Source organism: Lonchura striata, chromosome 6 (genome assembly GCF_046129695.1).
Source record: "Lonchura striata isolate bLonStr1 chromosome 6, bLonStr1.mat, whole genome shotgun sequence".
Lineage (NCBI taxonomy): Eukaryota > Metazoa > Chordata > Aves > Passeriformes > Estrildidae > Lonchura > Lonchura striata.
Genome location: NC_134608.1, coordinates 8661154 through 8677342, shown reverse-complemented (window position 1 = coordinate 8677342; position 16189 = coordinate 8661154). Strand labels below are relative to the sequence as shown.

Sequence of the window (16189 nt, the reverse complement as noted above, 5' to 3'; positions counted from 1 at the left end):
TTACTATTGACTAATACTCCAACTGAGACACCCCAGTGTAGGCATAAAACCAAAAATATACAGAATTGTATGCAGTCTTGTAATTCTGGGCATAAACACTACTCAGTGCAAATATTTTCCACACCAGTTTAACTACATCGTTCTGCACAAAGCAGCAGTATGTTGTCATTTGTAATACGGCACATACGAAGGTTTGTATGGGAAGACATTGCAAAATTTTAGCTAAGTATTTTTTTCTCATAAATCTTAAGATTTATTTTAGGAATTTAATAAATAAAAAAGCAGTTCAAATACAGCTTCATTTCTATGTTTCTACTAACAATGAAACCTGTCAAGCATCTTGCAGATAATCAGGAATTTATGTTTTCATATTGCCTGCTTTCTGAAGTGTATCAGGATGTGTTCTGTGATCCCCAGACCGTCTGACACAATTGCAGAAATAGCAGGGTACTGATACTGCTAAGGCTAGGAGGCCAGAAAAAAAAATACACTACACATTATTTCAAATCCTCTATTTTTTGAGCTTTTTTTCTGACAAGTCATTAAACAGCCCTTCTTGTTCTGCTTAGTCTAAACCACGAAGCAGGTACTTGGGTTATCTTTTCCAATTTTTCTCAATGTCATGAGGACTAGCAGGCTTCACTGCTTCATGAAGAAAATTCAGGCAAAACTTTCAAAATCTTGGGACTTCTACATCTGGGAATTGATTTATACAGCCAACATAAACATAAGGGCTGCATTTAAAATTTGAGAATTAGTAGCAATTGCTGGAAGCAGCCTGACCTCCATCAGCACCTGAAGTTCACTTCAAGGCACACTAGTGTCAACCACTTGAGTCTCCATCAGCAACTAATGCTTGTCTTGAAGACCTCTCCTAAGGAAACAGGCTGAGAGAGTTTGGGGCTGTTCAGCCTGAAAAGAGGATGCTCTGGAGAGACCTTACTGCTCACTTTTTATGCATACTGAGGGCTTTTAAGAAAGACTAAGAGAGGCTTTTTATCAGGGCCTATTGTGACAAGTTATGGTTTTAAAATATAGGAGAGCAGATTTTGACTACCTAATATTTAATAAAGAAATTCTTCACTCTGAAGATGGTGAGGCACTGGCACAGGTGGCCCAGTGAAGTTGTGGAAGTCCCATCCCTAGAACTGTCACTGTCCCAGGCCAGGCTGGATAGGGCTTTGAGCAACATGGTCTAGTTAGTGCAAGGTGTGCCTGCCTATGACACAGGGGTTGAACTGCATGATCTTTAAAGGTCTCTTCCAACCCCAACCACTCTAAGGCTAGAGCTCCCTCCCAAAACAGGTATCTCCTGTGAAGGCTGTGGTTCACCACCAACACAAAGACCACTTCTCTGGCATGCTTATCCTGTGGTTCTCATTAGGAGTCCATTAGCAAAGCCCAGGCAGAGGAGACTGATTTGACAGCCCCATAAATGACTCAGATATTGCACTCATTCTCCATATGAGCATGAAATACCACTGCACCATGCACAAAACCACTGATTCCAAAGTGTATTTCTACATGCAGCTCACCAAAGGCCTAGGTTTTGGACAGCACTTCAAAACATGCTCTCCCAACTTACCCAAGAGACTCAGGGGAAACAGTAACTGACTTGCCCACAGTCTGTGATGATTGTTTACCTCAGCTGTCCTCAAATATGACCATGCACTTTTGAATAAACTGACAAGTTTCACAATGTTAGTTGACTAGCTATCTCTTTTTTCACATTTTTTGGCTCAACTTGGAAGAGGTGGGAGAATAATCCCAGAGGTCTGCAGCATGCTTACCAATTGCACTCAGTCTTCATTATTTCCCCCTTTCAGCTGCAGTAAATATTTCTCACAAAAACACACTATTTCACACCTAATATGGTGCTTTTCTTTCTCCATTATTTTTCTTCCTCTTTCCTCATATAGTTTCCTGGTTTTTGTTCCCCCTTTAAGAAGCACATTGTACCTACAACATAATACATCTGAAAATAATAATACCTCCTCTGTCTTCCCCCATGAGAGATGACTTTTAAATAAGACAACTAATTCTTTTCTTCATAAATCAGCTACTCCAATACATATGTAAAAGCTGACAAGTATTTGTTTTTTACCATGCTCTCCCTTTTAAAATACATTAAAATTAAATGTTGAGCTATTAAGCAAATCCTTTTTATTTCTGCAATAGATATTAAGGTCGGTTTCCCAAATGCATCTGACAGCAACCACCACCCCAGTTTTTAAGAGAATTATTAGTGACACAGAAAGTGTATGAAACGAGAGGCACCACATGTCACCATGTACTGCTCTAATAGCACCAAAGTCCTCATCAGCTTTTTCAGATGGCAAAATCTCAGGCTACGATGGATAACCAGGAGCAAGTTTGGGCAGGGGAAGCCACAGGCACAGACAAGGAGTGCAACTGGTGGTGCTTACACAGTGGCAGCAGCACCAGTTGGAAGGGAAGGAACCTTCTGGCATCCACACAGGGGCTGCAGGGGAAGACATTTCCAAGCGAGGACAAGGTGCCAAATTTTAAATGCATGGCACAGCACCTTGCCTAAAACCACCCCTGCAAGAAAGAGCAAGCTTTATTCTCTTGATCTCTCTTCACCTCAAAATAGCATACTCACTCAGTACTTCTTTCTTCCTACATCCAAACCTGATGACTTCTCAATATGCCTACTGAGAGAAAAAAGAACAGAAAACATGGAGAGCTTTTTTTTTTCAGAGGCCTACCTTTCCCTTTTGAAAAGAAAGGAACCATGAAAAAGAAAATCAAAACCAATAAGGCACTTTCTGCATGATCCACTGTATCAAGCATTCCCAGGCTTGCTTTTACAGGGCTTGCAACGTCCTAGATCCCTCACTCTCAAATCCCTTTTAATAACAAGTAACATTAATCTATGACGCTACCCCACTTTTAGAGATAAATTTGAGACCTAGTTTGTTTTGCTTCTGATGTGCAATAAAACAGAATATGAAAGTAAACTTCCAGGACTGACATAAATAACCAGGGCATCAACATCCCAGCTCTTCCTCTTTGCCATTCAAAGAGAGTGCTCAGTCTCGCTTCGCTTCCAAGTAAGTTCCAGTCAGTTTACAATCAATGAAAAACACATCTAACCCAGCATCACTTCTCTAAAGAACTGAAAGTGTTTTGTGAAAATGTTAGAATAAAGACTTTTGGGAAGTAATTTTTACTGAAGAAAGAAACATTTGGATGTCACCCTTCAAAAATACAAAGCTGTAGAATAAAGAATGGGTTTCATGCAAAAATGTTCTGGAAGACAGTTTTCTGAAAGGTTGCTGGAAAGTAACAGAAACACTCCAAGACAAGTAGTCTGCTCTGTGAAAGGAAGATGAGCCATTTCTAGGCTACACCAGCTCTTTCGAAGATGAAGTACAGTACAGTTACACTGCACCAGCTGATTCCCAGTTTCTGACTTCCCGTGTCATCCAGAGAAAACTTTTGCAGTACACTGGATCCAGCCTGTTTCCTATGATCTCTCCACAAATAATTCCATCAGATGAGATTACCCTCCAAAAGTCTAGCTGACTAGCCATTATCAGCTCATATTTCTCCAGATGTTTTGTGATCTCATCCCTTCTTAATGTCTCTAGCATCTTGCCTACTACCAAGGTCAGATTTATTAGTTGACAATTTCCTGGTTCCTCCCCAGTCCCCTTTTCCCAGAACAGGACAAGCAAAATGAAAGCAACCAAGAGCTAGAATTGCAAAACTATTGCCCCTTGTGTTGAAAAAGAGACACACAAGGAAAACCACAAACTGACACAGCTTATCTTTTGTTTCCAACAAGAAGCACAACAGATTTCCCTATAAACCAAACCCTTCAGCTCTGAACCATCAGAGAAACAGCATCAGCTTCTTTCCCTCTGTCACAACTTCCCCACTCCATTCTTCATTCAGCCCCACTCTGTTTTTTGTTCAGTCCCTATCTTGTTTCTTACCTTTCCATTCCCCCCAGCTTTTTCTCTGAAGCAGCTGTGTCCTGTATAGCTGGCATCTTCAGAGTTCAGATGGCTCTTAGGATAATTTGCATCAAGTGCCACAGCCATTCTTTAAAATACCATGAAAGCCAGATGATCCTTGAACTAATATGAACCTCTGATTACAGAGGTCACCAAGACAGTCCATCACTACATCCCAGGGACAGACAGAAGCCAAGGTAAAAACAAAAAAACACCCCAAAATAAAAAACACACACACACATACAGAAAAGAGATAGGGAACATGGTGAGGACAGAAAAGAGAGAAGAGAGAAGAGGTGAAGAAAAACAGCAACACCAAAGACTCCCTGGCTTAAAAATATATCTGGTCATACCTTGTAAAATCCTCTTTTGATTCACACTAACAGAATACTCAAAGTATAAACCTGTGCTCAAAATAACAAAGGTAAAGTTCACCATCTGTGCTATTCTGCTAGAGAAAGTTAAAAGAGCAGGAATCAGCATCTTAGTCCTAGTTTGAATTTTACATATGGATCCTGCATCCACTTTATGCAATGAAGCTATAGCAAGAAAAATCACAACGGGCCAATTGTTATTTATTAGGTTGTCTGTTTCACTCCATTCATTACAGAAATAATTCTTTAGCCAAAAGAAAAAAAAAGGTATTATATCCAGAAGTGGAGTAGGTGTCTTATGTATTATTTCTCATTTTAGGGTCTCTATTAGTTTGGATCAACTTGTAAGCTACAGACTCCATCAGTCTTACCTGCCTGAAGTCCATAAAAATTGGCATTTGGAGGACATGTTATGCTTTTCATGGTTAAAATTACTATGTGGTGTTAATATGCTATTTAAAAACAAAATAGCTCTGCATTTCCTGCTAAATATTAATGGATGAATACACAGGTCTCTCCAGCTCCTTATAATTGCTTCAGATTTCTCAGACTTAGAAATGGAGATTTTTCAATTTCCTTTTTCAAATGTCAGTGTGTATTTTTCCTTCCTCCTCTTTCCCTGCCTCCAAAAGACTCCTTTTTTTCATACAAGTTTATGCCCTAATAAGAAAACCGGACATACTAGGGAGGACAGAGATGACAGAGTATCAAAATGCACAATCCCCTCTTTGTTAGCCATGCAGAAAGACTTTTTAAAAAAAAAAAAAAAAAACAGGATGAAGACTGAAAACAATAGAAGGACCTTTATAAACAGGGACCAGAGCAGAAGGATGCAAGAAATCCAATGAAACCTTTGAAATGGATCAGTAATGCAAGTAAAAACACCTGAGCACACCTCTGTTCTCCAAAAAGTTCCCCACACACAACCAAAATTAAGAATCCTCATGATATACATTCAGAAAACCTATAATCTCCGAGCTCAACAAGCAGCAATTTGGGAAGATAATTTCTTTCTTCTCCCCTCATATTCAATCACAATTATAGCATCTCTGCATCGAATCATTTCCCCCATCCTTTCCCACTAAACAAAACCTTCAGCATCACATAACCAGGGACTGCACACCCTGGATGCACACACACAGGCTGGATGCACAAACCCCAAGCCTGAGCTCCTTCATACCTGCCACCTGTGTGCTGGAAGAGTCCAGCCATGCAGGTACACAAAGAGTGGTCACAAGAGTCTATCCTTGCTGCACCAAGCACTGCCAATGGAGAAAGGGATGGGGAGGGGAAAGTTCATCCATGAATTCTTCTGTTTCTGCCTGATTGAGGTTCGACATGTCATGGACACAACTGGCCCTTGCACAAACAAACATCTGCACTACTGGAAGTGGAGCTTCCTTCACTGACTGACTTAGAGAACTGCCAAGAGTTCTCTGTCAGGCAGTAATGTTTAATTTCATTTCTCCATTAGTATTTTTAATCTTGGAAACAAAAACATAAATGTAAAGCATGCTGACAGAAGAAAACAACTACACAATTCTAGAAAGCCCTGCTACTTCCCTGCCAGGCTGAAACACCTGCTCCTGCTAATGATGGCTTTATGCTTACTTACACCTGCCATCCACAAGGGCTCCAGAGCACTTTGCAGCTTGATTTATACATACACAAATCATTAAAACCACCAAAATTAAGCCACTGCTGGGGTGAGATGTGGCAACTGTTTAACTGCACGCAGCCATGCAGACTGCTCAGGACAGGAACTGTAAGAGACACCAAATCCAACCAAAGCTATGGGGAACGTTAGGTTGAGAGAACATTATTGCCCAATCTGGATTTTGTCCAGTCACTAATATACTTGCATGTGGAAAGCCCTAGGATCTTTAGAGAACACATGCAGTGCAACCTCTGGTTTTATAAATTATCTAAAATACTCTCTCTCTCTCTTTATATATATATATATATATATATATATATATATATATATATATATATATATTTATATACACACACACATATATATGTTTCTTACATATGTTTCTTATACCCCTTTAGCAGTCCCTCCCTGCACTAATTATTGTTTATGCCTTGACTTCAGAAGCTCACCGTATCAGACATCAGTTTTGGAAACATCCTGTGGTTGAAGCACTTGATCTAGCAGAGCCAGCAAACTGATAATGTCTAGTAATAAATGTAGATTATTTAAAAAAAAAAAGATGCCTAACAAAACACACACATATACAGAGTGGATTAAGTTACTCCCCAGCAAAGACAGAGCCAAATGAACTGAATTTGTCAACCTATCCCTGAACAGCTACAAAAACCAAGAGATTCCCAGGGCTGACACCAGCAGGCTGAAGAGAAAATAGAGCACTGCTTTCTAAAAACGTCCTCACTAGGACAACACTGAATTAACAGTTGCAGAGTCAATGGAGTGGAATGAAATAGGTGTCACTGCACATACCAAGAGGGCAAAAGGACATGGGGAAACAGGTTAAAAAGATTAGGAACCCTGGCATCCAAAAAATGCCAAGGTATGTTTAACAGTTTAGGAGTTTGGGCACAAATTTGCAGTATTGAATATGTGGAACATGCAGAGCAACATTTTGAAAATGGGAATGTGCTCAGCACGTAATCTCATCATAATATTATCAGCAATCCATCAGAGATAATAATCTGTTTCTCTAAGGCAATTTTAAAACAACAAAAAAAATCAGATCAGGAGATCTGGGCATCTTTTACTAAGACCTCCTCCAGAGGTCTCCTCACTTAAAAGTAGCTTTCTTGTAATCCTAGAAACAATAAAAATTCAGTTTCCAAAACTAAACACAGACAAACCTGAACTACAACATGATTTCTTAAAAGTTTCAGACACATGTGCCTCTGAAACATCCTAACAATGCCTTTTCCATATTGTTTAAAATAAATGTTTCTCCCTCAGATTTTTGTGCTGTGCTCCTCAAAATAACAGAATTTTTTTTTAATTACAGGTAAGTGCAGAAAGAATTGCAACAACAGATGGTTAAAAACACTCAGCCTGAAAACATTGCTTAAAACTAAAAAAATATCTCTGATTTAAAGAGTTTCTTCATTCATAAATGGGAATGGGAAGTATAACTCTTTGTTTCCTTCTTCTATTTTATCCAAACACAGAACAGTTCTCAAATACTTTGTCAGAACAAAGCAGCCTGGGTACACCAGAATTAGCTAGTTAAGCTAATGAGTGCAAAGGTGTTTCCAAACGAAATAAACCAGAACAAAAAAAAAATCCCACACACCCCCCCTAAAAAAACTTGAACAAAACATTTGTACATCAAGCATCAATCTGCTAAACTACACTGCATATCCAACTGTTAGAAATATACACTTCCACCCTCTTAAATACACATTATCAACATGTTTTCTAAATTCCTAGATATTTCTTATTGCTGCCGAAGAACCATCAGCCTTTACCAAGGTTATGATAATGTATTTCAAATTTCTTCCATAAATAATTATGCTACACCTTTGCACCTTCAGGCAAGTTGCTGCAAACCCTCTAGAAAAATCCTGAGTCTGCAGAACCATGTAAGCTTCCCTACTGCTGGAGCACACAGATTCACAGAGATTCTGGTTTTGGTCCAAAAAAATGACACTATCATGGAAAGTACCTAACACTGCTCTCTCCTTTCCAAGAAACAATAGCAGAATACAAAGGAACAGGTAATACCCTATAGAATCAATGCTGAGGTACTTGAAAATGAACACGTCCCCAAAAAAACCAAACCCACTGTAATTGGAAGAAAACATTTAAGAAGGCAAAAAGCCTAACCATACATGTGACTGTCTTTTCAGTTTTGCCACTCTGTCAAGAATAAAGACTTTGTAGAAAAATAAAATGTCGTTCATGGTACGACCAAAATATACAGAGTGCAGAAACTCAAGGCTATTCTTCCTGTCCAGGACAGGTACCCAGAGCAGTTCAGACACACACAGAATAGCAGAAGAGCACATATTCTAGCAAGTCTCTGCAAGAGCACAGCACTGCTCACAAAATACAGGCATATTTTTCACTGTTCAAAAACATTCATCTTAGTTCTCCCTTCTAGTACAAAAAGGAAAGCTACAGACCTACATACACAAACCAAAATTATTTAACCTCTACCATTCTAAGTAATTTAATCTCCTTCACTTGCTACCTTTATCATCATTTTCAAAGCACTTGACACCCATTTTTGGTGAACACACACACACACACACAAGAAAACCCCTTATACATGCATTTTCCAAAGCTTGAAAAAAAGTCAGGTATGCTACCTATGTGCTGTTTCCCACTAGGATGAACAGGAAAATAATGGATTACTTGAGTACATGCTGCTAAACACCAGATTAGAGAGGGATGGATCATAGTACTGTCCAGAAGGGAAGAGTCACTTACCTCGTTTGTGAAGCCAGCCCTCCTTCACTATCGCTACTTCATTCATAATGGCAGGAATGTCTCTTAAAAACCAGTTTATGGCAAAAGATCACTCAGCTGAAATTCTTGAACTCCGGTAGACAGCTCCACAAGAGGGACGAGGGTTTTTCCTCCGTTTTCCTCCTTTCCAGCTATTTCTAAAAGGATCAAAAGAAGAGTACACCATCATTTCAAAGCATGTCACAGATGTACACCAACATATACAACAGGGAGTAGTTTTCATTGCCGCATTGTTAAGTTTGGGATTTTTCTATTATTATTACAAATCTTAAACAAGGGCTTAGCTTTCCAAAAGAATTTATCTCAGCAGGTGGAGGTGCCAAAATACAGGTTTGCTAAAGTCCTGCTTCTTCGCTGAGTAGGCTGATCATGGGCAGACTCAAATATTGCCAGGTGCTGTCTGAATTACAGGTGGATTCAAGACCTTACCTAGTAGACCTCCGTCTCTGCAACATCACCTCATTCTTTGCAACAATAAAAATTCTGAAATATCACAAAAAAACAGTTTTCAATGTTTCCTGGTAAGGAAGATTTCCAAAACTTCTCCTGAAAGGTTTCTTTACAGCCTGATAATAGTCTATTAATCAGCACACAGCGTGTCTTAGAGATAAATCTCTGTCAGTAAGTATTTCTATCCTGCTTCAGATTTTCCTACCTTCAGCATCATCCCCTCAATCTCATTCAGATCTCCTAACTCCCCAAAAAGTATCTTCTCCACCTTTGATATTTCTAACTTCTACCTCTCCTAGAGATATACAAACAACCACAGATAAGCTCACGTACCTTACTGTTATCCCAAATCAGCCCTTACAGCACCCTGATCAATTTTATTGCTCTTCTTTAACCGTGTTGCAGTTTGCTGCTGCCTTTCTCACAATATACCCAAGCACAACTTGGGATTTTTATTCCTCTGCTTTATGAGACAAAATCCCTCTCTATATAGCTCAAGATTGCCATTTCTTATTGAAAATGTGTCTTGCTCATGGCTGACTACCACAGAAACATTCTGTGCATTTATCTCCCTCGCTGAATGTAATCTCTTCCCAAATGCATTAACTTTTATTATTTTTCTAAATTGAATCTGATTATTTTTCTGCTTCTGATTACAAATATTCCCTATTTTTTTCATTCTTTTGTGCTCTTCAAGTGTCCATGCTGCTATTCAACTTAGTATTACTTGAGTGATCAAAAAACCTAATTGGTGACAAATTCCCAGCAGTAACCAACAAGTTTAATAAAACAAAAACCCAGCAGCATTTGCAAACTGCCACCAAAGACCTGGCTTTTACTGGAGTCTCTCACCTACCACAGAGACATCCCATTCCCACCTGACAAATATATACCATCTCTGCACGCATTTGGCACGTGCGCATCAATTATCTCTGAGCATGCAGGTGATAGCCATCCATCAGAAACTAGATTAAAAAGCAACTAATTCCCCATAATTCACTAAGACACAACACTGGATGGAAGAAAACAGGTGGTCAAAATGAATCCAACCTAGAATTGAAACCCCAGCAGGGGCAGGGGGCTTTGTACTACAGCCGAGTGATCTGAAACAGGCAGCGTTCAAAGCACAAAGCTCGAATTTGAACAAGCTCCATCACTGCCAGCAGAAATGGATGGAGAAAGGAGGTCATGGCCCTGACACTCTGCCTACAAACCTACACTGTTTGTTACTGTTCCTCAGCTTTTCCAGTTAACAGTTTATGCTGAGTTCTCCCAAAAGCAAGGTGAGTTTGGGTTTTTTTCCCAAATTACAAATCTGCCGATCTCACTAGTTAGAATTATCAACTCCATGAAACAGATGTTTGCCTAAGGGAGGCAAGAAACACAAAAAAATTACATTGGAACAAGTGACGTGAAGTTATTCCTAATTTCATAAATAAATATGAGAAAACTGTATGCTGCAGAATAGAGACCAGTAATCCACAGCTGCGAGAGATACCTTGGAACAAACTCCTTGAGCTCCAGAGCAATTAGGATGGAAACCTGACAAACACAGCATGCTCCTTCCTTTCAAAATGGCCATGGAAAATGCACAATAGCCATGCAAGCTAGACTTGCTTGCTGATGTCAAGAGGAGACTAGACCTCACTTAGAGGCTTGAGCAATTTGCAAAGTGTTGAACAAAACCCCCAAGATTATCACAGCTTGAGTATGGAAATGCAACACCCAGGTGTGAAAATTAACGCTTCTAACTTTGTGTCATACAGGGTGCAGGGACTGTGCAATCCTACCTCTGCATCCTGAACTCAACCATTTAGAGGCACTGAGCAATCAGTATCCTTTCCAACAACCATACATAAAAAAAAGGAAGCTACAAGACAAACTAGACTGTAGAAAGGGCAATACTGTTATTAAAAACATGCAAAAGGATGAAGGACCAGAATTCTCCAATCTGCAGCTAACTTACTCCCGTTTTTCCTGCGTTAACACTTGCCAGGATTACAACTTGGCAGCTTCCTGCTTGTCATCAGCTAAACTGTCATTTAATAATCCAAATTTGAATGACAACAGAGCCAAAAAAAGCAGATCAACTAAGAAATACAAAGTTCAGAGGGACTATTTTTTCTACTCTCTGTGGTGTCCAAGCAGCTTGGACTGCCTTTTCCCTACCATTCCTACCCAAGAAACATTTCCCACTTACTATTGAAGCCATGCTCTCAGGGATGTGTCTTTACCTGCCCTCCTCCTTTCAGGGGAGAGGGGTGGTGAAGGGGGCGGAGAGTTTTGTAAAGAAGCTGTGGCACAACAAAGTGGAAAAACATTAAACACTTCCTGACACCAACCTGCATCACGGGTCCCACCTCAGTCCTTCAGTCAGCCATGTCAGAGCACTTACTTCACATGGAGAAACTTAAGCTATTTTTAATTTGCAATGTGAAGAGCTGGGGATCCCTTCTCACTGTCTAACAAGATGTCCATAGGCACAGCTTCAGCAGCAGCAAAACTGCTCTATCTACTGTATTTTCAAACACATATTGAAGCTGTGTCTAATACATCTATTTTATAAGAGATGTTATTGAAGACAGTGGCAGCAAGCAAGAGTAATTTCTTGGAATAGAAGAGCAAGTTAACTATAGGTCAATGTACTACTGAAGATGTGTAAACCAGAAAAAGTTCCTTTTCCATAAAATCCTTAGAGGGAAAAAAAAAAAAAAAAAAAAAGAAAAGGAATGATTACAGTCCTCATTTATGGCCATCTAGGAATGGTTCCCAGTGAAGAGAGGGCATCTGAGGTAAGTATGACCTGGCTGCTCCAGTCTATGTCTGCACAGGACTGAATACTGTCAAAAGCTAAACAACCTGGTCTTTTTCTTAGTCTCCTCTTTGCTTGTTTTTCAGTACGCATTTCTGTAATACTTTTTTTAACACTGCAGTAGTCCTCATGCAGCTGAAGTGCTGTAAATCATGAATGGTATGACATCAGCATCGTATCATGGTGACACCAGTTTTGCGTACATATTAACTCCTTAAAGGTTATTAAGTTCTTCGTAAATAATGAGATAACTCACTTCTGTAGGCACTGGAGCAATTAAACCTGCTTTAAGGAATCAGTCAAACCAACCATCCAACAGAAGGTGGAGCAGAACCCCTTTTTCCGTATTTGGGAGAATTGTGTTAGAGCTCTTTCTCTCATTCTCTTCTATACATTATCCTCACCTTCTTTTTTCTCTAAGAAAGTAGAAATACAAATCTGTACTTCCTGTCCTCTTTTCAATGTAAAGTTTTGTATTTGTTTCCACTCATGCCCTAGAGCAGATCAGAAAGAAAAGGAAGTCTTCCATTAAGCTGAAGCTTAAGCTTACGGGATGCAGGAGCACCTATGGTAATCACCTCATCTTTATGAGGGAGAGTAAGCAAGGGACTAAAGGGAGACTGACCCACCAGCCTCAGTCCTGGCACATCAGACTGTTTCTGGGCTGCACTTGTTAGCCCAGATCACAAAGCAGATTACAAAAAAGCATTCCCCTGGGCTAACACTTTGCCCTGTCACACCACCAGTTACTGATGCCCACTGCCCTGGTGTGGCACATTCGTGATTCTCCCAGGACACTCTGAGCTCAAACATGCTACACATCCGTACACGTTCTCATAATGCACAGCAGCAGGACCAGGCAAAACGGAATCCAGCTACCCAAGTTTGCCTACTGTGGCCACATGACACTTTCATGAGAGCAGACAAGGTACACGAGCACTGGACTGGGCCAGGGCGGTGCGTTCAGGCCCGTTACACGGGATGCCACCAGCAACCTACTCTCTCCTCCCAGTGCTCCCAGCTGACAGCCAACGGCACCTAAACAGCACAGACACAACAAAGTTGGGCTCCAGCCAACATTTCAAGTGGAGCGTACAGATAGATGTTCCCACCAGGCTTTGACCAGTGAAGTACATCTCCCGCGTTACGCAAATCCTGCCCTGGCTGTTTCACAGGAGCAACAGTGATTCCAACGTGCTCAAGGCCCTCTGTGCCTGCAGCAGCTTTGCACCATGACCCAGTTACCAAATCTGGGCAGACAGCTTTCAAGGAAGCTTAGAAGGACCAGGTTGTGCCACCATCTTAGCTTCCCTTACAAAAAAGGCATTGTGGGCCACGACTTAGGTGTGGCCACCAGTATTTACTACTGTGCGCTGTGTGTGTCCAATGACACCACATCTAAGCTGGAATTTCATGGCAGCAAGTGCAGCAGATCACAAGGTTCGCAACGGATTCACAGATACTAAGTTATGGGGAAAATGGTAATTGGAAAACAAAAATCTCTACAGCCACATCTCACCCTTTTTTTTTTTTTTCTTTCAATCTATTAGCCTAATCTAGGTTTACAAAACAGTAATTTGAAATATTTGTGTTCTCCTGCCTCTGCTGATCAATAGACAGGAGGTTAACGCTGTTCAGGCGAGGGGCCACAGTTACGACATCCAACTGTCCATGCTGCAAACACAACAACAGTTTGATAGGACAAACTAAGCTACCTATTTCAAAACTGAGGGATGGCAGAAAAGTGACTTCTTCATAAGCCCCTCTGCAGCCCAGACAAAATCTTCTTTATGTTCCCAAACAAGAACAAGTCCTTTTACAGTTTATGCTCATATGATTTAAGAACTGTGCTGCTCAGAACTTCGCTGCCTACCTGAGATAGATTTAATCAAATTCCATTTTGAAGTATTTGTAATTGAAGTTTTGTTCAGTCCCCAAAGAAATCAAGACAGTTGTGTAACTATTTAATTGTTAATGTAATCACTTACAGGACATTTTCATAAGACTGTAAAGTGAACACTGGAGCTGAAAGTGAATTGTGGACACTGGATCAATTTTTAAATTTGATTTACCGCTGCTGCACACCAAAAACAGTTCTATAAACGCCACACACAACACAAACCCTATTATTTAAAAATATCAAAGGTAGTTCCACAGGGTCTTTAAATCTGCTAACTCAGACAAATGTTGTGGCTGTCACCATGAAACTACTACATGAAAGTAATTACTAGTCATGCAGTATGTCAAATTTATTTACCTGCAAACAAATACTCTTCAGCATTAAGTGTTAGTAACTCCCTTTTATAACTGTATTTTGAAATGTACGTCCCTCCTGTGGTATAAATAAAACAAACTAGCGCAAATCATTAATTTGCTTCTTACATGATAAAGGTGGTAGGAAAACAAAGCAAAACAGTTAAATATTTCCCAAAAGGGTGGCCGGGGAGGGGGGGCACACACCACCAATAAGGTGCAAGCTGTATCTGCATCACTAGCGTCCTGTCAGTAAAATAAATTGAAAGTACCAGAACGTTTATATGTTTGATTATGGGTTTTACAACGAAGCAGACACAAGTCCTACAAGTCTCTAAGAACATTTCGGCAGCTGCTTCACCTGGAGGGGTGGGGGGGAATTCGGCAGACAGCTCCCTACACCTCTGCAAAACACGACTGCAAAAAGAAAAAAAAAAAAAAAAAGAAAAAAAAAAAAAAAAGAAAAAAAAATTCAAGTCCACAAGCGCTGCACAGCCACCTACACACGCGAAATGCCCACGGAGGGAATCACAACCCCGTCGGCAAACACTCAGTGGTCCGCAAAGCGGAGCTGGGCTGAACAACGCGGCCGCAGAAGACAAGAGGAGAAAATGGGGGCGGGGGAGGTGGGAAAATGGGGGGCCCTCGGCTACTTTGCTCGCCGCTGTTTCACAAATAGCACAAACCACCCCCCAGCCGCCCCCACCGCCGCTTCCCCGGGGGATGCTCGCGCAGGGCCCGGGGCGGGGGCAGGCCCGGGAGGAGCCCCCCGCCCCGCCGCCCTCTCTCCCACCGCATCCCCGGGGAGCCAACAGCTTCCTGTCCGCCCCGGGCCGCCGGCAGGACCGACCGACCGGCCGGGGCGGCCGCAGCCCGGGCCTCCTCGCCCCCACCCCGCCTGGCCGTGCCCGGGGGCCGCGGGGGCAGCGCACACCCGGGGAAGGCGAAGGGAAAGCGGCCGCCCCCTTTCCCGGCCCTTCCCTTCCCTCCCGGCCCCGCACAATGCGGCCGCGCCGAGCAGGCCCCGGCCCCGGCGCTTCCTTCCCCCAGCCCTTCCCAGCCGGAGAGCGGGTCACTTACATGGCTGGAGCCCCGGAGGAGGCGGCGGCGGCGGCAGGGGAAGGGAGCTGGGGAGGGAGTCAGGGGAAGGGGAGGGAAGGGGGGAGCGAGCCAGCGAGCGAGCGAGCGGGGGAAGGGGGCGGCCGGCGAGGCGGGCGGGCTCTGCGGCGGGCGCCGAGCGAAGGCCTCACTGGGCTCCCGGCAGCCGCCGCCTCCTCCTCACCATCCCCGGGCGGCGGGGCGGCTCCTCCTCCCCCTCTCGCAGACGCTCGGCCCGTGGGGTTCGCACGCCCGCTCCGGCAGCCGGCTCGCCTTCCCCGCCGCTCCGCCCTGCGAGGCCGCCCCTCGCCTCTCTCCGCCGCCGCCTCCCCCCGCAGCCCCGGGCCCGCTGCCGCCGCCCGGGCCGGGCTCGTCCCGCGGCGCTCGCTCGCACCCTCCGCGGCGCGGCCGCCGGGCCCCGCCGCCGCCGCTTCCCGCCCGAGCCGAGGGGCCGCCCCGCTCGCTCAGCGCCGCTCCCCGGACGGGGCTCGCGGCCTCGCCACCCTCCGAGCTCCCGCAGCGCGGCGGAGCAGCGCCCGCCTGCCCGGCCCCTCCGCCCACCCGCCGGCCCGGCCCCAGGCCCCGGGGGCGGCGTTTCCTGGCCCCGGGCGGCTCCGTGTTCCCCCTTCCCCTGGCACCGGCCCGGCCTTGGGCCGGAGCGGTGGGGACGCTGTGCCCCGGGAGGGGAGGGACGAGGCTTCTCCTGACTCGGCCTGTGAGCCGGCTGCCTGGAGCATGGACAATTTCACAGAATCACAGAATC

At 43.3% G+C, this 16189-nt stretch overlaps 1 protein-coding gene across 2 annotated transcripts in view; it reads right to left on the bottom strand.

The window, feature by feature from the left end:
* Positions 1 to 15508, bottom strand: part of AKT1 (AKT serine/threonine kinase 1) — a 77445-nt gene extending 61937 nt beyond the window's left edge. The window contains exons 1-2 of one of the 2 annotated variants that reach the window (XM_021528923.3): positions 15409 to 15508; positions 8775 to 8950 (exon numbers count right to left, since the gene is read on the bottom strand). In XM_021528923.3, coding sequence (XP_021384598.1) covers positions 8775 to 8820 — 46 coding nt within the window. In that variant the 5' untranslated portion in view covers positions 8821 to 8950; positions 15409 to 15508. Of the gene's footprint in view, positions 1 to 8774; positions 8951 to 14689; positions 14709 to 15408 lie in introns of those variants that run through there. The other variant, XM_077783936.1, reaches the window with a different exon arrangement.
* Between the last annotated feature and the right edge of the window lie 681 nt (positions 15509 to 16189).